Raw genomic sequence first — 22311 nt, 5'->3', positions numbered from 1 at the left:
GATGATCAATCAATGTAAACTAAAAATTCTACTTATAAAAACGGAGAGGAGGTTCATACAATTGTTTAAAATTGTGATTAAATCTAATTGAAAACGTAACACCACTATAATAAAATAACTAAGCCACAAACTGTAAAATAAAAAGTAAATAACAAAACAAATTAATTTAATTGTCAACTGTCAGTTGTTAAATATGACAAGAGAATTGACTGACAGCGACATCTCTGGATTGGAATGGTAACTAATTTGCTGTCTTGACCTTGACAATTTACGTGAAACGTCTATGAGTATGTATGGTTTGTGATATAGAATATGAAGTACAGGGTGAGGTGATCCTAATCCCAAATTTTTATGCAAATCGATGCAAGCCGAAACCATTATTTAGCATAAATAATTTTTTTTATATATAGCTTAAGGCCGGCTTTATTAAAATCTATGGAAATTAATAAATTGAAAAACTCAGATATAATTCCGAATGACCAACTTGAGACAAACAGCTCCCCACTCCTCAACATCTTCAGTTAAAGACTTTAAAAAGGCAAACCCATAGTAAACTAAATCACTTGAGAAAGGGACTCTGCCGAAACAGCTGTAGTCAAATAGTTACAATACATTTTGTGGAAGTATAGAAAACAAACGTTTTCAGTATTTTATTGTTAGATAACTGTTACAGTATATATTGAGACTTTGAACGAGATGTTGTAGTTCTACTAGCGTTCCCGATAGGAGAACCGTATCGTCAGCATATCTTATATTGTTGATCGTCTCACCATTTATTATCAGACCAACATCTTCTTCCGCGAGTGCTTGTAATATAAATCCTTAAATTTAAACAGTATCTGTCCACCTGTTGTAAAAAGAACATTATGTATAAGAAAAAATAACAGTTCAGTACACACTTGTACTATTCAGTTATTATATTATACCTACTTTAGCCACTAATTTTAACGTTTTCATCTTTCAACAAGTATAAAAAGTAACGATATAAATAGATCTGGTCTGTAAGCCCGTGTTTTGAATTTTTTATTATAAATAAGTACCTTAACACGTTCGGTGCCCATCTTGAACAAACGCCACTTGGCTGGTACCACGTACCTAAATGGTTCATTTAGTAACGCAGTACTGCCGCCGACACTCGTGCGTCGTCGGCAAATCTTGACGAAACCCTCGTGACGACACAGTGTCGTCGTGGGCACTAAACGAGTTAACCGTTTTCATACTTAAATTTTCTTACCAGCATCGTGGGCAAAACCTGCTCCTAGTGTACCAGTCGGAACTGGGATTTATTATGTTTCGGTCAAGGCTACACTGATATTTGCTTTTCCTTGATAAAATAAAAAGTAATATACAATATCATCTGGCGTACATATTTGGCCGTTTTTAACCTCATAAATATTTTTGTTACAGTTATGGAGGCGCACATATCGGTGACCAAATGCGCGAACTGGACCGCGGCTGTCACCTCCTTGTCGCAACCCCTGGTCGTTTGCTCGATATGATCGAAAGAGGACGCATCGGACTGGATTATTGCCGTTACTTGGTGCTAGATGAAGCTGACAGAATGTTGGATATGGGATTTGAAGTGCAAATCAGACGTATTGTCGAAAAAGAAACCATGCCCAAAACTGGGGAGAGACAAACACTTATGTTCTCAGCCACTTTCCCCTCACCTATACAAATGCTAGCCAGAGATTTCTTGGACAATTATATTTTCTTGGCTGTAGGAAGAGTTGGTAGTACTTCCGAAAATATTACACAAAAGGTAAATATAATAATAATGGAAACAAAAATTTAAATTTATTCGATTATAATTTTCATTTAACCCATTTTGTGCCAGTGATGCGTTTACGCAACAACTTAAATAATATTTTTTTTTACTTGGCATAACCCACTTACGAGGATAATGTGAGTAGTTTTCACAAGAAAGTATTTTTTTGCTTTTATTTACTTGGCAATATGTTAAAAGTGATGTGTTTCATATAAATAAGTATACATGTGGGCCAAATAAAACAGTCCACCTTGATATTTGGCAGTATTTATTAGATTTTAAGGAAATTAAGAAACAGGTCGATTTTTGATCTAAGGGGAACACATTTTTACGGTACATACATCTATCATTTGTCAACCCCCTCCCTTCCACTTTCCCCACCACTTTTTTTTAATAGGGAATAGGGGTCGTGTGCTAGCTCATTTGAAAGGTTTTTCAATTCTTTATTCAGTAATATTAACATTGACATAATTATTTATACAGGGTGTCAAAGAAAAATTATTTTGAATTAAATTAATTGACATAAAAAGAAGAATGTATGTAATTTATTTAACTCAAAATACATTCTACTGCTGACAGAAAAGAGAAAAAATGTTTATTTAATAAATAAACATTGTTTGTTGCTTAAATTCAATATTCAACCTACCAAAAGGCAGATGGGAGGCAGCTTGTACATTGAAATTAAGCGAACAGCAATGTTTAATTTTTTCCTGTTTTGTGACAGCAGTAGAATGTATTTTGAATTAAATAAATTACATACAATCTTCTTTTTGTGTCATAATTCAAAATATTTTTTCTTGTATATTCCCTGTATAAATAATTATGTCAATGTTAATATTACTGAATAGAGAATTGAATAACCTTTCAAATGAGTTAGCACACGACCCCTATTCCCTATTTAAAAATAAGTGGTAAAGAAAGTGAAAGGGAGGGAGTTGACAAATGACAGATGTATATACCTTTAAAAATGTGTCCCTCTTAGATCAAAATCGACCTGTTTTTTTTCTGAGATTTCCTTAAAATCTAATAAATACTGCCAAATATCGAGGTGGACTGTTTTCTTTGGCCCACAGTGTATACAAGAAAGAACTTTTTTTCTAATCAATTTCAAATTGATGCGATGACATCACCGGTCAAATAGTAATATAAGCGAGAACAAAATTTTGAAGGCCAGACTTGCAAATATGTTATGTCCTGGTTGGTATTTACTGCCATAATTGAAATATTTACTGTGCGTTTTTGATTGGTGTGTCCACCTCAAATATGAGAAGGGGTGAGTAAAGTTGCCAGTCAGTCCTGCTGCTTGTAAAAATGGAAATTTCACAAAGAAAAAAAAAATAGCAAAGGGGCCGTTCAAGTATTACGTAACGCAGGTAGGGGCGGGGGGGGGGGGGTCAAAAATCTTCAAAAATTGCGTTACGTACTAGTTAAACGCCCATTACAGTGCGTTACGTAGCGGGGGAGTGGGAGTCAAAAATCTTCAAAAATCGCGACGTAATACTTGAATGCTCCCAAAACCATTATCAAATCTACCACGTGAAATCCTAGTATGCCAAAATAGTACTCGCACGCCACAGAAGACAGAATTCTAAGAAGACGTCAAATTTGTCACAGTCACACAATTTATACATGCAAAAAATATAACGTCTACCTTCATATTGGATGCTTTCAGAAATACCACACATCATATAGTACACAGCATTGACCTGTGATGCATCTACGCAACACCCAGTTTTTAGCAAAAAACATTTTAATTTTTTTTCTTGTTTGTTTATTTTAATTACATTATGATTATAAAAGTTATTAAAAAAATCCTAATTTTTCTTGTTTTTTCACACTTTGGTAATTAATGGGTTAAGGTACATATTTTATTATATCAATATTAAATGTCGTATTATTGTATTTCAGGTGGTCTGGGTAGAAGAACACGACAAAAGATCGTTCCTATTGGATTTACTCAACGTTGCAGATTTACAACAACCTTCACCAGAAAGTTTGACACTGGTTTTTGTCGAAACCAAGAAAGGTGCCGACTCTTTGGAAGAATTTTTACATATTGAAGGATACCCAGTGACATCCATCCACGGAGACCGTAGTCAGAGAGAAAGAGAAGATGCTCTGAGACAATTTAGATCAGGAAACACTCCAATTTTAGTTGCAACTGCTGTAGCTGCCAGAGGATTGGATATTCCACATGTTAAACATGTTATTAATTTCGATTTACCATCAGATATTGAAGAATATGTACACAGGTAATTATATCATTCCCATCCAAACCCCAAAAAATATTTTCTTTCCACTTAGTGCAGGCCCTGGAAGTATTTGAGTAAGCAACACCTGAGGACCGGCAACTATGTTCGGATTCTTTTACCTGAGACCTTGAACAATGAAAAACTGAATCTTGTCGGAAGGTGCGATGGTGCCTTGTTACCCCTTCCCTCCCCCCTATGTTACGGGCAGATAAAAAGCGATTTTTCGCAAAAAAAACATTTTTTTTATGTTTTACAAAAAATGTTCTTACAAGTTTTTTCGTAAAATGCATAGTTTTCGAGATAAACGCGGTTAAACTTTAAAAAAATCGAAAAATTATAATTTTTGAACCCGAATAACTTTGGATTAAAAAAGAATATGTGTGTAGTTTGTACCCACTTCTTCAGTTATACTTCTATTATAATATAATCTAACTTCATATTATGATTTCAACGAAATCAATATACCTATCTACTTTAAACAGTTTTTTTGTATTGTATTTAAATAATTTTAGAAAGAACAAAAAAAATGTTCTACCGATCAGCTACCACCCTCAGCTATTAAGGGCCGGTTGTTCGAACGCTAATCAAGAAGTTGATTATAATCAATCAGTTTATTGTAATCAATTTTCTTTATGGGAGTCAAATCGAGACATCAAAAATACATGTAAGACACTAATCATTCATTGATTGTAGGTAAAGCAGTAATTAAAATATAGCCGCAGCTGTTAAATTATTAAAAATTGCTTATTATTATTATTGATTTGTAACTAGAAACAACAAATTAACATCAGAAAGAGTTTAATTATGGTTTATTTTAGATTACAACCAAAATAATAAAATAAATCAGTCAAAAATGTCAACATAACCTCAAAGTGCGACATCTGTCAGAAGTACGCTTAATCAAATATAATTATAATTAAATATTTGATAATTATCATTTTTGATTAGCGTTCGAACAACTGACCCTTAGTCGATCATTTCTCGGACACAATTACAATCACGGTGACAGACACATTAAGTGAAAATAAACATTTTCAATAATACTTATTAGGAGGAAGACAAATCCAGAGACATAAAAATTATAATAAATATATTTACTAAAAACACTAATAATATTATATTCTTTTCACGCACACCTTATTTGCGCTACATAACTTAAAATATGTAGCGACTAATACCATACTGTCGGTGTGCGCATGCGCCAGGGAATGTAAAAATTCACCCTCGTGCCTAAAGAAGTATAACTTCAAAAATAAAATAGCAATTCTGCTTGGAGCATTTGAAAGTTCAAGTCAAATTATACCGGTTTTGATTATTTGCATTGCTAAAAATAAATTTTTTTATTGTTAAACAAAACTATAAACAAACAGTGTTTGAGCGTTTTGTCGCATGTCCGCACCGCGCCAAGGAAGTCCTACCAGGGGTCCTATTTTCGAATTCATTTGAGCATATTTCGCATACGAAATTAGAAGAATTTCGCTTGAAATCCGGTGTCTTGTATTTTTGAATACTTCGTGTACGAATTTTTTCGTATACGACGACTCGAATGGGTATGAACCATTTGAATCGTGATGCTCGTATACGAATTATTGTTGTCATTTCAGCTGCCATGATAGTTTTAGCTGATAGTATTAATAGGGAACTTGCAAATTTTTTTTTTTATTACATAATAATGTTCAGTTACTGCGAAAACTCATAATAACTTAAAAGTACAAATTTAAAGTCTTCGGTATCTTAAAATAGTTCAAACGACCCGTGACGTCACAGAGTTTAACTATATGGTTCCGTTTATGGTTATATATAGGAATATTCTTCTTCTTCTTTATTTATTGGCCTCCACCTACTTGGGTATTTGGCCAGCTCGTCGTCGGGGAATAAAGGAAAAATATTTATATTCTAATGACATTTATCGTATGCCATTGTAATAAATATATACCAGTTTGTTAAAATTGGAGTTTGATACAGTTTTTGAAGGAAAAAAAGAAGGTTTACTATTGAAAATAAAACCATTTTGTAAAAGTACAAGTTTTCTATGAATAGTTCAAACGATCAAAAACACTTGTAACGTCACATAACTGTATTTTCCACTGACGTTTATAATGTCTAATTTAAAATTATATATTACAATTGGTGTAGAATGTAAACATACAACCCCGTGACGTCACGACGCGTTTTTGGCTGGCTGGTATAAGTTGACTTTTTAGTCGTCTTTAGGGGCCAAACGAAAGACAAACAAAACTTTTTTATCTTTGATACATGTTCTAAATTATGTTCTGTTGTGATTTATACCATTTTTTCGAATTTAAAATTTTATGCAAGTTCCCTATTGTGTTGTCTACAATATTTTTACATTGAAATTTATTTTCAGTGGCTGGTTTAAATAATTGTTTAATAGAAAGAAAGGAGATGTTGTATGATTATGCCTTGAAAATATAACCTAATCTAACTTTATGTACGCATTTTAGCATTGGATCTAAGCTCCAAACTTGACATATGACACCGTTGCCATATCCCAATTTTTTCATACTATCACATTACATAAAGGTGCATTTAAAAAATCGCTTTGAAGTAAAGTTTTGAAAAGTAAATAGTAAAATATCAGTGTAAATACTGGATACAAAAATAATATTAAACAAAATAGCACACTTTCTGCGGACTTTGCAAATCGATATTACTAATATATCTATGCAAGCTTAAGATTCGATTACACTTAAAATATCTGCTAAACAACTTTTCTCAAAAATGGCCTTTTTTTATAATTTGTTCAGACTATAAGTCGTTATCTTTATACATTAAACGTGCTTATACAATCTTATTCTTGTACATTATACCCCAGTATATACAGGGTGTCCCGAAAAGATTGGTCATAAATTATACCACAGATTCTGGGGTCAAAAATAGGTTGATTGAACCTCACTTACCTATATACAATAGTGCACACAAAAAAAGTTACAGCCCTTTGAAGTTACAAAATGAAAATCGATTTTTTTTCAGATATCGAAAACTTCTAACGATTTTTTATTGAAAATGGACATGTGGCATTCTTATGGCAGCAACATCTTAAAAAAAATAAAGTACAGTTTGTGCACCCCATCAAAATTTAATGGGGGTTTTGTTCCGTTAAACCCCCCCAAACTTTTGTGTACGTTCCAGCTAAATTATTATTGTGGCACCGTTAGTTAAACACACTGTTTTTAAAACTTTTTTGCCTCTTAGTACTTTTTCGATAAGCCAGTGTTTATCGAGATATTTTGAATATTTGTCGAATCCACCACATATTTGTATACGGTTAAGTTCGATTAAAGAAACCTCTTAATAATCTGAAAATTTATTTATAATTTACATTTTTAGGTATATTTTGAAAAAGAAGCCAAATCTCGATAAAAGGGGACTTATCAAAAAAAGACTAAGGGGCAAAAAGTTTTAAAAACACTGTCTTTAATAGTACCACAATAATAGTTTAATTGTAACGTACACAAACATTTGGGGGGTTTAAAGGAACAATACCCCCATAAAAATTTTATGTAAATATATTAAAAACGAAGCCGCATCTCGATAAAAACTGGCTTATAGAAAAAATAATAAGAGGCAAAAAAGTTTTAAAAACGTTGTGTTTAACTAATGGAACCACAATAATGAATTAATTGGAACATACACAAAAGTTTGGGGGGGTTAAAGGTAATAAAACCCCCATAAAATTTTTATGGGGTGGACAAATTTCACTATACTTTTGTTTTAAGATGTTCCTGTCATAAGAATGATACATGTCATTTTCAATAAAAAATCTCTAATAGTTTTCGATATATTGAAACAAATCGATTTTCATTTTGTAACTTCAAAGGGCTGTAACCTTTTTTATGAGCACATTTGTACTAAGGTAAGTTAGGTTCAATCGAACTATTTTTGACCTCAGAATGTGTGGTATAATTTATGACCAATCTTTTCGGGACACCCTGTATAACAAATTTAACATTGATTGAAATTATACAAGAAATAGACAAAAAAAGTATGGCAACATTGTGACTCTTCAGATGACAAATAAGTTCAATGTTATTCGAATTTGCAGTGTTGCCGGTGCAAATTCTGCTCGTATACGTATAAAATTTCGAAGGACATTCAAAAATACACATTCACGTTCGTATACGAAATTTTTCATTCGAGTTAACTCGTATGCGAAAATATTCGATTGAATTTGAAAATACGACTCCTTTTCGGTTCCGTTCGGTTTTAATCCTTGTCGGAGCTATAAACCAACACTGTTTGCTTATAGCTTTGTTTAACAAAAAAAATTAATTTTCAACATTGCGTATAATCAAAGCCGGTATAATTTGACTTGAACTTTCAAATGCTTCTAGCAGAATTGCTATTTTATTTTTTAATCAAAAGTTATTCGGGTTCAAAAATTGCAATTTTTTGATTTTTTTAAAGTTTAACCGCGCTTATCTCGAAAACTATGTATTTTACAAAAAAACTTGTAAGAACATTTTTTGCTTAGAATGACCCAAAAAATACAAAAAAATGTTTTTTTGTGAAAAATCGCTTTTTATCTGCCCGTAACAAATATAATAATACCGAACATAGTTGCCGGTCCTCAGGTTTTGCATACTCAAATACTTCCAGGGCCGGGTCTAACTTATGTAAGTTGTAAAGGGCCTAGCCGGGTAAGATGGTGAAAAGTGCCCCCAGCTCGATTTAAATTCCATATAGGCCAATTTTTAGCACATATAGAGGAACTCACTTTCTGAAATTTTTAGCCCCCTAGGTGGTCACGTGACCCCCCTAGAGTCTAATTAGGCTTTCTATGTTTTTATTTTTTATCTCAGGCGCATCAAGAGCTAGCCAAAAACTTTATTAAAAAAAGTTGTAAGTTCCAAAAAGATCTATAAGAAAATTTTTTTTTTAATTTTTTGGCGGGAAATTCGAATTTTTAGAACAATTTTAAACTTTTAAATGACTCTGAAAAAAAACTAAGACACTCGTTTTTACGAAAATTAATTATAATGTGTATTTTTGCACAATCTTTCACCCTGAATTTTTTCAGACTTTTAAAATTGGTGAAACGTACCTTTAAAAATAGAAAACCGCATTTTTTCAGTTTTTTTTTTTCGTATTTTGAAACAATTTTATACATATTTTTCAAAAAAGGTAAAACTGTCACTAGAATAGGTAAAAAACTGAAAAATAATTGGGGTTTGCTTCATAAAAATTTTTTGTAAAGCCATCCATTTTCAAAATACAGGGCGTTGAAGAAAACAAAATTTTACACATTTTTTATGATTTTGCTGAAACTACTGGCAACATTGTAATAAAACTTGGCGGGATTTAAGAGCTGGTTATTGTGCATATTTTGACATACAATTAATTATTTGATATTCATCATTGACTCGCATAGGGGTAATGGTCTGAACTTTTTAAAGAATAAAGATAGTACGCCACTGACATATTTCAAATTAACAATCGTTTTTTAATTTCTCGTTCAATTTGTGACAAAAAATGTATCTTCTTATTTTTTCATACGACGCGCCATTTTTATTCAAAAAATAAAAGATCTTAACCCTTACAAAGTATTCGAACTTCTAGTAGTTTCTACATCTACATACATAATAAACTCATACATCCATTATCAAAATTAATTCGAATACTTTGGAAGCGTTAAGATATTTCATTTTTTGCAGCAAAACAGCGCGTCGTATGAAAAAACGAGAAGATAGATTTTTTATTGCAAATTGAACGAGGAATTCAAAAATGATTGTTAATTTGAAATATGTCAGTGGCGTACTATCTTTTTTTCTTTGAAAAGTTCAGACCATTACCCCTATGCGCGCCAATGATGAATATTAAATCCTTAGTTGTATGTCAAAAGATGCACAATAACTACCTCTTAAAACCCGCCAAGTTTTATTACAATGTTGCCAGTAGTTTCGGCAAAATCGTAAAAAATATGTAAAATTTTGTTTTCTTCAACGCCCTGTATCTTGAAAATGGATGGCGTTACAAAAAATTTTTATGAAGCAAATCCCAATTATTTTTCAGTTTTTTACCTATTCTAGTGACGGTGTTAAATTTTTTGAAAAATATGTATAAAATTATATCAAAAAAACGAAAAAAAAACCGAAAAAATGCGGTTTTTTATTTTTAAAGGTACATTTCACCAATTTTAAAAATCTGAAAAAATTCAGGGTGAAAGTTTGTGTAAAAATACACATTATAATTAATTTTCGTAAAAACGAGTGTCTTAGTTTTTTTTTCAGATTTATTTAAAAGTTTAAAATTGTTCTAAAAATTAGAATTTCCCGCCAAAAAAAAAAAAATATTTTCGTATAGATCTTTTTAACACTTACAACTTTTTTAAATAAAGTTTTTGGCTAGCTCTTAATGCGGCTGAGATAAAAAATAAAAACATAAAGAGCCTAATTAGGCTCTAGGGGGGTCACGTGACCACCTAGGGGGCTAAAAATTTCAGAAAGTGAGTTCCTCTATATGTGCTAAAAAGTGGCCTATATGGAATTTAAATTGGGTTGGGGGCACTTTTCACCATCTTACCCGGCTAGGCCCTTTGTCAATAATTAATCATTACTTCTCCAGAATTGGTCGTACGGGTCGTATGGGTAACCTCGGTCTTGCGACATCATTTTTCAACGATCGCAACAGAAACCTGGCTAGTGGTTTGCTAGACATTTTGATCGAAGCAAAACAGGAATTCCCCAGTTGGCTTGAAGGCGTAGCAGCCGACGGAAGAGCTCCCAGTGCCAATAGAAGAGGTGGCAAAGGAAGATATGGCAGTGGTGGAGGTAGTTTCGGTAGCAGAGATTACCGTCAAACATCTGGTGGCGGTAGCCAAAGAGGTCAAAGGTCTGGAGGTAGCGGATATGGAAATAATGGATACGGTAATGGAGGTGAGTGGTTAACACGTTGAATGCGTATGGCACGGGTCCGTGACATTATGACACATGGACATTCTCACTTTAATTACCAGTAGGAACTGAGCGCGAGTTCAAGGTAGACGTACGTTGACGAGCGTAGTACATATCGAGACTTCTAAAAAGTTTGTTCGTTTCGGATTTTGTTTTTCTCGGGTAGATTAACATGGATGGTAGTAAGGCAGGGCCGTCGGGCTTTAAAAAATAGGTGCTTCTGGGCATGTCTTCAAGCGAAATGTAGCAGTGAATGGGTTAAAGATATTGATCAATACTATTATAGGGGAGTCAATAGAGATTTTGACTTCGGAAAAAAACAATATAGAACTTTTTGTAATTTGATTAGGAAATGTTTAATAAACAACATATTAAAAAGTTCTACTCTAGAAGTTGGTGCTTCATTTTTTATTAAACAAATAAACTGCTAAATTAGTTGTTTTTTTTTAACCCGCGAGTAGTCGCGCGGTGAGATAGAATGTCAATTTTTATCCTTTTTCGCGATAACTTGATGAAATATTATGCAATTTTGAAAAAATTTCGTAAGTGCCTTGAGGAAGGGTGTAGTAATGCGTAGGACTTTTTTTTCCTCTTCTTCTTTTTGTGGAATTTATGGCTTTGGGGAGAGCCAATTAGCTTTAACCCGCGAGTAGTCGCGCCGTTAGATAGAATCTCACATTTTATCCTTTTTCGTAATACAGTAAAACCAAAACCTGTCAGTAACGGCCACTAAAAATGAAAGAACTATTGGCCGATATAGAAAGGTGGCCGCTATTGCTAGTTTATGTAGTCTATATATAATTGGTTTGGGAAATTTTTAAACTGGCCGTTAAGACAGGTGGTCGATGTTGGGAGGTGGTCGTTAACAAGGTTTGACTGTGCAGTAAAATTTGTCAGTAACGGCCACTAAAAATGAAAGAACTTTTGGCTGATATAGAAAGGTGGACGGTATTGCCAGTTTTTGTAGTCTACATATCATTGGTTTGGGAAATTTTTAAACTGGCCGTTAGGACAGGTGGCCGATGTTGGCAGGTGGCCGTTAACACAGTTTTTTTTAATAAAATTGTTAGAAATATATATTTTCAATATAAAAAGTAGATAAAGATGTACAAAATAAAAATTTGTTTTAAATACGTATTTTGAGATAGAATCTCACACGCGACTATCGACGTCACAGAAGTGAGCGCGACTACTCCCGGGTTAAATAACTCCTAAAATATAAATCTTAGAAAATAAACTGACTTGACCATTGAAAAATTCATAAAATTTTACAAAAAAAAAGCCATATAAAGATTTTTCTAAAATTAAATCTATAGGTTCTATAATTTTTTATTTATAACGCTTAAGTCACCCTTCTCACAAACATTGGCGCACTGTAAACTAGCGTTCGGCGAAGTGCACGGTTGAGTTATTTTAATATAATTATTTAACTAATGGATCAAATAAAATTTTACAAATTGGACATATAGCCCGATCAGAGAATAATCTGACCCCAAAAAAATAAAGGAAGGATGAAAATTTGGGAATAGGTAGTTGAAATTGTCTATTATTATGTAAGAAAAAGTTTACAATTCTATATTCCCCTCCATTTTACAAAAATGGAGGGGAATACACCCTTTTCGAAGATGAAAAAAATACATTCAAAATAAGACCGGAATTGGATAAAATGACTAATTCTAAACAACTTTTCTTCTATAGAGTTTTTTCACTAAGTCAATACTTTTCGAGTTATTTGCGAGTGAATATGTTCATGTTTAACAAAATAAAACATGTTTTTGGACGGTTTTTCGGAGATAACTCAAAGATAAGTATTTTAGCGAAAAAAATATTGTTACCGAAAATATAGCCCATAAAAAATTGAAAAAAATGGTGTATACATGAAGTCTGTAGACCCAGTAGAAGCAGAGTTGCAGCTAATGAAAAGTAGGTTCTTCTTCATCAAATTCCAAATCGAATATTTCAATGTGAAATAACCCAAAAACGGAGCACTTTAAGGGGAAAATTCATTTTAACTTTTTTAAAGTGTTTAAAAAAGGTTTATTTTTGTTTTATAAAAAAACTTGTAATATTAAAAGTAAGTGAATTACGCTCAAAATATTGTTGGTCCTTTTTATTTTTTGGTAAAAAAATTGCGAAAATCAGCCCCTAATTAGCATCACATATACATTTTAACATTACCACTTCACAAGTTACTTTGTCTATGTATTATTTATATGATCTGTAAGTTTCATCAGTTCAAAGTGCTTCGTTTTGAAAAAGCTGTAATTAAAATGGCTTCAACTAGTAACTAATCACGAGTTTAGGCAAATTTTGAACAGCCATAACATAACCAATTTTTGTCTAACAAGAAAACAAAAAATCAAAAATATTCAGAAAAGCAAAACGTACATTTTATTACTCTTTGAGATTTTTGGTATTCCTAATTGTTTTAAGTTAATTCCATAAAAAATTACGATTTTTTTCAAAAAAAAAATGTTTTATTTTAAACCCAATTTTTTTTAAACTGAGCACTTTAAACCAATGAAACTTATAGATAATATAAACAATACATAAATAAAGTAACTTGTAAAGCGGTAACGATTAATTTTATTTGAGAAGTTAATTAAGCGGTGATTTTCGCCATTTTTTTACCAAACAATAAAAGGGACCAACAATATTTTGAGCGTAACTCACTTACTTTTAACGTTAGAAGTTTTTTTAAAAAAACAAAAATTAACCTTTTTTTAAACAATTTAAAAAAGTTGTAAAGTTCCCCGAAAAGTGTTCAGTTTTTTGGTTCTTTCACGTTGAAATATTCGATTTGGAATTTGACGAAGAAGAACCTACATTTCATTAGCTGCAACTCTGCTTCTACTGGGTCTGCAGACCTCACGCATACACCATTTTTTTCAGTTTTTTTATAAGCTATATTTTTACTAAGAATATTTTTTCGCTAAAATACTTACTTTTTGAGTTATCTCAGAAAAACCGTCCAAAAACATTTTTTTTTGTTAAAAATGAACACATTCACTCGCAAATAACTCGAAAAGTATTGACTTAGTAAAAAAACTCTATAGAACAAAAGTTACTTAGAATTAGTCATTGTATCCAATTCCGGACTTATTTTAAACGTGTATTTTTCACCCCGTATTTTCCAATTCTTGTAAAATGGAGGGGATGTAGAATTGTAAATTTTTTGTTATATAATAATAGACAATTTCAACTACCTATTTCCAAATTTTCATCCTTCCTTTATTTTTTGGAGGTTTTCGTAAAATTTTGCGTTCCCTGATCTCTAATAAAAGAAGAACGATTAAGCTATCTTATGGTTATAATAAAAAGAAATAAAATGTATGGGCATAAGTACGGTTTGGGTGTAAAGTGAGACTTACATGAATTTTGTTTAAAAATGATTTAAAAATGTGTAACTAATACAATTTTACCTATAAAACTCTCAAATTTGCACAACTTACCTTTCAAACATCTTACTAAACGATGTTTCATTCAAAAATAAACTCAAAAATTTAATTCAAATGATACAACATCTCAAAAAATGTAATTTTTGAAAACTCCTTAGTTTTACAGAATTGCTACCACTTTAAGACGGTATTACTCAATTTTGAACAGATTTATTACAATTTTATGTGTTTTTTTTAAGCTTAGGATGTAATCTTTAAAACGCACTAAATTATTTTACTTTAGAAATGAAATAAACAATTTCTTTTTGAGAAAATTACGAAAGATAAAAAATGTAATACAATCTTTAAATGTAAATTACAAAAGAAAAAAAAATTTGCTTCAGTGGAAAGTGTTCCCAATTGGTCGGCCACATCTTGGAACCTTTGTCCTAACATGCAGATATCGTCGTCGTATTCTAGACCGCTTAGATGTGTGGTTAACGTCCATTGTATCTCTTTTGTGACGGAGTCTAGTTTGAAGAGAACATAGTCTAAAGCTATGTTAAAAAGAAACGGAGAAAGCACGCATCCCTGTCTGACTCCAGTAAGTACGTCAAATTCGTCACTGTTGATCCCATTGTGTGTCACGCTGCATGTCGCCTCAGTGTACAGTGACTTTATAATGGAAATTATTTTAAAAGGGAATGTTTCTTAGCTCTAAAATTTTCCATGTAGCAGCATGAGATAGGCGGTCAAAGGCACGTTCGAAAGCAACAAAAACCATGTATAGAGGTGTGTTCCATTCAACCGATTGTTCCATTATTACCCTCACAGTATTAATGTGGTCTCTGCAGGAGGATTCTGGTCTAAAACCTGCTTGATTGGTTCGAAATTCAACCTTGTTTGTTAATCTTTTATGTTTATGTATGATGGTCGTGAAAATTTTATTTATGGCGGTAAGCAAGGTTATTCCTCTCCAATTTTTCCACAGTGTGAGGTTGCCCTTTTTTGGAAGCTTAATAATGTTACCTTTTTTCTAGCCCGCTGGAATGCGGTTTGTTTCCCACACCTCTCGGATTATGGGGAGCAAAAGTTCAGCGGTTAGATGCGGATCAGTTTTAAGTAATTCGGCAGCAATGTTATCGATTCCCGGGGACCTGTTATTTCTCAGAGATTGATAGCTGTTATTATCTCCGTTTTAGACAAGGCGAAAAGGCGGTTTCGTTGGGAAAAATATTCCCATGAGATTTTTTTGCATAATCACATTCGTGAGACATCCCAGAATAAGGTTCAAGAAGTCACCCACGTAAAAAGTGAGCCAAATTTTTTTTAATCAAATTGCAAAAATCAATATTTTGGCCCGGACAAATTTTTTTTAGATTTTTTGGATCATTCTGAACAAAAAAGGTGTCTCATAATTTTTCTCTAAAGTTGATCGTTTTCGAGTTATAAGCAATTTAAAATTTGAAAAACACGAAAATGGCCTTTTTTGAGACTTAATAACTCAGTTAAAAATTATTATTATGAAAGTCAGAAAGTGACTAAATCAACGCCTAAAGCCCCCCCCCCCTACATGATCCTGAAGAAATTTGTGTCATTAATTTATTACTAAGTTGTTATTTTTAATTAATAACAATGAGCGGTTAGATCAGTGGTTCCCAACCTTTTTCGGCCTACCGCCCATTTTTCCAAAAACAAAATACTTAACGCCCCCCTTAAAAAACTATTCCATTCTTAAAATTAGTAACGCACTTTCATTCACAATTGTTTTACCTTTTTTGGGTCAAAGACTACCTTAAATATGATTCGACGGCCCCTTAACTAATCCAAGCAACAACAAATTAAAAAAAAAATGTTTTATTCAAAAATACAATATTCATGTATTGATCAAACTTTAACTTAAATACATATCATAAAAAACAATATAATAATATAACATTTTTAATGAGAAGGCTGAGCTTGATGTAATGATAGTAATCTGTCAATATTTGGTTCCATACTTGTCATCAGCAATCTTAAATCACCGCGCTCCACTATGGACAGTCTATTTCTCTTCTTTGTTAATAAATTGCTGACTATGCTAAATCCTCTTTCAGCCAAATACGATGAAGGAAAGGCAATGAAAAACTTATTTGATGCAGCCCATAAAGCTGGATATAATACTGAAATTTGACATTGCAGCCAAAATTCTTGATATCCATTTTTAAATTTCACTTTTAACTCTTCATTTGTTGACAATTCTGTCAATTCCTGCTGTAGTGATAATTCTGCTGTTTCTAAACTTGAGAACGGTTCTAGCACCCAATCTGGAATAATCAGAGCAAGGATATCCTGAAATATATTCCTAAAATCTTCTTGAAGTGCTTCCAAGTGCTGGCAATATACCAGAATGTCTTCATCATTTGTCTCCACAGAGGAAAGATTTTGAAACTGATGAAATTGTCTCCGACCCAAATTTTGCCTATACAAATTAAGTTTTGACACAAACGAGGAAATAGTTCCTTTTGCTTTGATCAAATTCAAATTATCACCTTGTAGCTGTAGGTTTGTTTCATTAAATTTATCGTATAAATCAGTTAAATAAGCAATATCGCTCTTAAATTTTAATAAATTGTCTCTCAAAGAATCATCTTTGCTTTCAAAAAACTCTAAAACTGAGTCAAAGAGATCATAAAATCTTTTTAGACAGGTACCCTTCGAAAGCCATCGAACTTCTGTGTGCAACAATAAACGATTAAAATTCTCGTCGTTTTCATCACACAGTTTTCTAAACAATCTATCATTGAGAGCACTGCTTCTGATCTTGTTAACTGCAGTAATTACATATTGTAGTGAACAATGAAGGCGATCACTAAGATTTTTTGCAACTAAATGCTGTCTGTGAATTACACAATGCACGGCGAGTATATTTGGTACCGCTTTTTTCAAATATGCTATCAGTCCGCGGTGTCGTCCAACCCATTGCCGGAGCACCATCTGTAGCAACAGTTATGACATTTTCCAGAGGTATACCTTTATCTGTAAAATACTGTTCCAGAACATCAAATATCGATTTGCCTTTAGTATCTGTTTCCAGTGTTCTTACAAATAACAGTTCTTGACAGATTTTTTCACTTTTTATGAAGCGAACGTACGCAAGAAGTAAAGATTCATTGTTTGGCAGAGTTGATTCGTCAAGCTGTAAAGAAAACTCAGTAGTCTTTAAATAATCAGTTAGAGAACGCTCCACATCCTCAGACATTTCGTCAATTCGTCTCTGTACCGTATTATGGCTTAATGGAATTTTTTTAATAATATCAGATGCCGGCTGGTGCAGTACAGTCCGCAAAACTTCACTTACAGCTGGCAGTATTAATTCTTCGCCAATAGTATGGGGTTTTCCTGATTTAGCTATAAGTAAGGAAATGTTATAAGAAGCACGTAGCCCATCATCGTCATGCTTTGATGCTGCTGAAAAGATACTAGCTTAAGTTGGACGTTTGAAATGTTGTTTTTTGAGCATTTCAAAATATGATAAATTTCTGTCTTTTCTGTCGGGATGTATTTTGGTCAAATGTTCTTGTAATCGTGAAGGTTTCATGGCTTCATTTGAGAAAACTCTCTGGCAAATTAAACACATTGGTAATGCCTTATTAGAAGGCGACTGAATAAAACCATACTTGAAATATTCGACATTGTATTGTTTGCACTTTTTCTTTGGATCGGACATACTGTAGGTATATCTGTAAAAATAAATATGCTGTAGCCACCGCTTTGATAATTTTAAATAATAAACTTTTAAATATTTTTTTAGTTAGCAAAATCAATATTTCAGAGTGGCGGAATATCCAAGCAAGTAGTCGAGAAATTTAAAACATGCCACAAGTAAATAAATATACACTGAGAGAAGAATTTGAGGAAAAATTACAAAACAACTTATTAAAAATTACCATACTGTACACATATTATAAAAATAACTTTATATTCAGTAAATAGTTTATTGTTGGCAGTCTATGATCAGATTACTATTCAGTATAGTAAATTTTATTAAGATTTTTTGTACTTTTTCCCCAATTCTTCTCTCAGTGTAGGTAGGTCCTAATTAACTTTTTACTTTGATCCAGTTTGTGCAAGTTGGTACTTTTTGAATATTTTACAATAACTATACATATAAGGAAACAAATTTAGATTTATTACATTTTTACAAATACTTCGTAAATTACGATAGGGAAAAATAATGAAGAATTATAGTAAGTGATATAAATGCCACGTAGATACTTACCTTTGTGACAAATATGTATTACAATAAAATATATTTCTAATAAATGCACTGCAACTTTCTGCAAATAACACACAGAAAATTCACCACCCTGCTTTAGCGAAACAATCTCGAATGATTAAGTTATGCCTGACCATGCCGCTGAGCGATGGAGGAGCCAAAATTCACTTAAAGCAGAAAGGTTCTACTGGAAGTGGAATTATACTAACCAAACTGAAACGTTCGACTGCAACGTCGAAATTGTTGCAGTGTTGGACTGAGTGATAAATAAAAAATTGCACGGTGCATAACCAAAATGCATTTTGTGCATTTCGTTTATATTTTCGGATTCACCTTCTCTATTTCTGTGTGAGAAGCGAAAAGCAAAGTTGTTAGAAGCAAAGAAGCAATGAGTTACTTTAGGGGGGCGGCAGCTGTTCCTCAACGCCCCCCAAATTTTCCTTGGACCCAAAAAGCCCCCTTATCTCTCTTCAACGCCCACCGGTGGGCGGTACCGCCCCCGTTGGGAACCACTGGGTTAGATCGTATTGACGCGGCTGTAAATGTGAGTGCGAGTAAGATGCACAATTGGACTGCCGGAATGCATCTCTCTCGCACTCAGCATTTACGGCCGCCAAACACTTGCATGGCGCTCATTATTATTACTTAAAAATAACAGCTCAGTAATAAAATAATAACAAAAATTTCTTCAGGATCTTGTAGAAGAGACTTTAAACTTTGATCTAGTCACTTTCTGACTTTCAATAATAACTTTTAACCGAGTGAGGGTAGCCAGATATGGTGAAAATAGCAACGTCTGTACCCAGAATGGGCGGTTGCAAACGGCGTCTGTTCCATAGTGGACGGCTGAAAACTAAGCCTGGAAGTGGCATGAAGGAAGGCAACGGGATACCACCTTCATTATTTTTTCCCAAGAGAATCACATGAATACATTCAACTCAAAAATATCCGGAGGTATAAATGGTTCCCCAATCGGATCTCCGGGGGGAACGGTCTTGAATGTTAGAAATGTACGAGCAAACTTAAGAAAGACATTAAAGATAGGCACCTGGAATACACGCAGCTTATTTGAAGCCGGGAAGCTGGCTAACCTAACCCAAGAAATGTGCAGAATCGATCTAGATATCCTGGGGATCTCAGAAACCTGGTGGCCTGGATCCGGTAAATGCACCACAGAGAGCGGAACATTCTTTTACTCAGGCAATTACGACCGCGATCATAGAAAAGGCGTTGGGATTATGATAAGTAAAAAATTGATGAGAGCTGTCACAGAGTTTGTACCATATTCCGACCGCACAGCCTTGGTAAAACTTGAAGCGAAGCCAAATAATCTCAACATCATACAGGTCTATGCACCAACTGCAGATGCAGCAGATGAAGAGGTGGAAAACTTTTATAGTGAAATCAAAGAATTGCTTAAATTGACAAAGAAACATGATGTTAACATAATTATGGGAGATTTTAATTCCAAAATAGGAAAAGGCAGCTTTGAAGACGTAGTTGGACCTTATGGTCTTGGAACAAGGAACGAAAGGGGTGACCGACTTGTACAATTTTGTCAGGAAGAAAACATGAGAGTTACCAACACATGGTTCCAACTCCACCCCCGTCGCCTTTATACTTGGAAATCTCCAGCCGATAGAGCTCAGAACATAATAAGAAATCAGATAGACTTCATTCTCATCAACGGTAGATTCAGCACAACTGTCAAAAGAGCTTGCACATATCCTGGAGCAGATGTGCCTTCTGACCATGTACTATTAGTGGCCGTCATAAAGATCGCTCTTTCATGCAAAAACAAGCCTGAAACTCAACAACAGATCGCATTGGATAAACTGAAAGATCCAATGATACAAGCAGAAATAAGTAATGAAATAAACACACAAATTCAAATATTGACGACAAACATTACCGAAGATCTAACACCAACATGGAATACGATTACAAGTGCGTAACAGACATCATGAAAAGCAACTTGGGGTACAAACCAAAGAACAAGAAGCAAAAATGGATGACAGAAGAAATACTATTACTAATGGATGAACGACGACGACACAAAAATGACCCAGATGGCAGCAATATATATAAAAACATTAACAGGCAAATAAAAGCAAAGATAAGAATAGCAAAAAATGAATGGCTTAAGCAACAATGTATCGATCTAGAACATTTACAACGACAGCACGACGATCGGAATTTACATAAAAAGCTTAAGGAGACTGCTGGAATATACAGAAAACGAAGACCAACTATTATAGTTAATCAGGATAACCAGGTAGTGCTAGGTGAAAAAGAGAAAATTCATGTATGGGAAAACTATATTCAGGAGCTCTTTCATGACGAAAGACCCATGAGTGAAGTTTATACAGACGACCAGCTGACTGGCCCTTCAATTACTAAAGAGGAAATAGAAAAGGCAACATTATATTCAAAAAACAATAAGGCACCTGGACCTGATGAAATCCCTTCAGAAATACTCAAACTACTAGATGAAAGGGGAATTTCAGCACTACATAAAATATTTAATTTTATTTATGAAACTGGTTGCTATCCTCAGCAGTGGTTGCTCTCTACATTTATTCCCCTACCCAAAAAAGTCAATGCAAAAAGATGTGAGGATCACAGACTCATTAGCCTGATGAGTCACACTTTAAAAATATTCTTAAAAATACTACATCAAAGATTATACAAAAAATGTGAATGGGACATCAGTGAAGTGATTCTCAGTTTGGGTTTAGGCAAGGTTTGGGAACAAGAGAAGCAATAGTAGCAACACAGGTGTTGGTCCAAAATTGTTACGATCAGAGGAAGGACGTATTCCTGTGCTGACTACGAGAAAGCGTTTGATCGTGTCCAACATCACAAGTTAATGCAGATCCTCAAGAAGCTTGATATAGACCAAAAAGACATAAGATGCATTGAAAACTTGTACTGGTATCAGGCAGCACAATTAAAAATAGACAATTCTATATCCAAATCCATACATATAAGAAGGGGTGTTCGGCAGGGATGTGTGCTTTCCCCTCTTTTATTTAACATTTATTCGGAAGCCATATTTCAAGAGTCTTTGGAAGATGCAGAGATGGGAATCAAAGTGAATGGAGTATTAATCAACAACATACGATATGCTGATGATGCTGTCTTAATTTGCGACAACATAGCAGATCTTCAACAACTTGTCACTATAATCGGAGAATACAGTAAGCGAATGGGATTAGAGATTAATACCAAAAAGACCAAATTCATGATCATCTCCAGAAACTTGGATGCATTTGAAAACTCCACCATAACACTGAATACTAAGTCCATTGAGAGAGTGAGCAAATTCAAATACCTAGGAACGTGGCTTTTTGAAGACTGGGCATCGGACAGGGAAGTAAAATGTCGCATTGAGCAAGCTCGACAAGCTTTCGTAAAATTCAGGAAGGTACTGAGCTGCTCAGAGTTCGACCTTACACTGAGACTAAGGTTTACTAAATGCTACGTGTGGTCGGTGCTGCTATATGGCATAGAGGGCTGGACACTCAAAACGAGGGATATAAACAGATTAGAAGCCTTCGAAATGTGGCTTTATCGCCATATCCTAAAGATACCATGGACGGCGAAGGTCACAAATGTGGATGTCCTTAAAAGAATCAACCAAGAACGTCAGCTTTTCGAAAACATCAAGAAAAGAAAAACGGCGTATTTGGGTCACATCATGCGAAACGAAAAATACCAGTTCCTTCAACTTATAATCCAG

At 33.6% G+C, this 22311-nt stretch overlaps 1 protein-coding gene across 1 annotated transcript in view; it reads left to right on the top strand.

Annotated features, from left to right (window-relative positions):
- LOC126890515 (ATP-dependent RNA helicase DDX3X-like) overlaps positions 1–22311 on the top strand; it is a 117553-nt gene that overhangs the window by 81670 nt on the left and 13572 nt on the right. The window contains exons 5-7 of the mRNA XM_050659512.1: positions 1408–1762; positions 3677–4020; positions 10606–10916. Coding sequence (XP_050515469.1) covers positions 1408–1762; positions 3677–4020; positions 10606–10916 — 1010 coding nt within the window. The remainder of the gene's footprint in view (positions 1–1407; positions 1763–3676; positions 4021–10605; positions 10917–22311) is intronic.

Source organism: Diabrotica virgifera, chromosome 8, assembly GCF_917563875.1.
Source record: "Diabrotica virgifera virgifera chromosome 8, PGI_DIABVI_V3a".
NCBI lineage: Eukaryota > Metazoa > Arthropoda > Insecta > Coleoptera > Chrysomelidae > Diabrotica > Diabrotica virgifera.
Note: the sequence above shows the minus strand (reverse complement) of the source record. Positions and strands in the feature narration are given on the sequence as shown.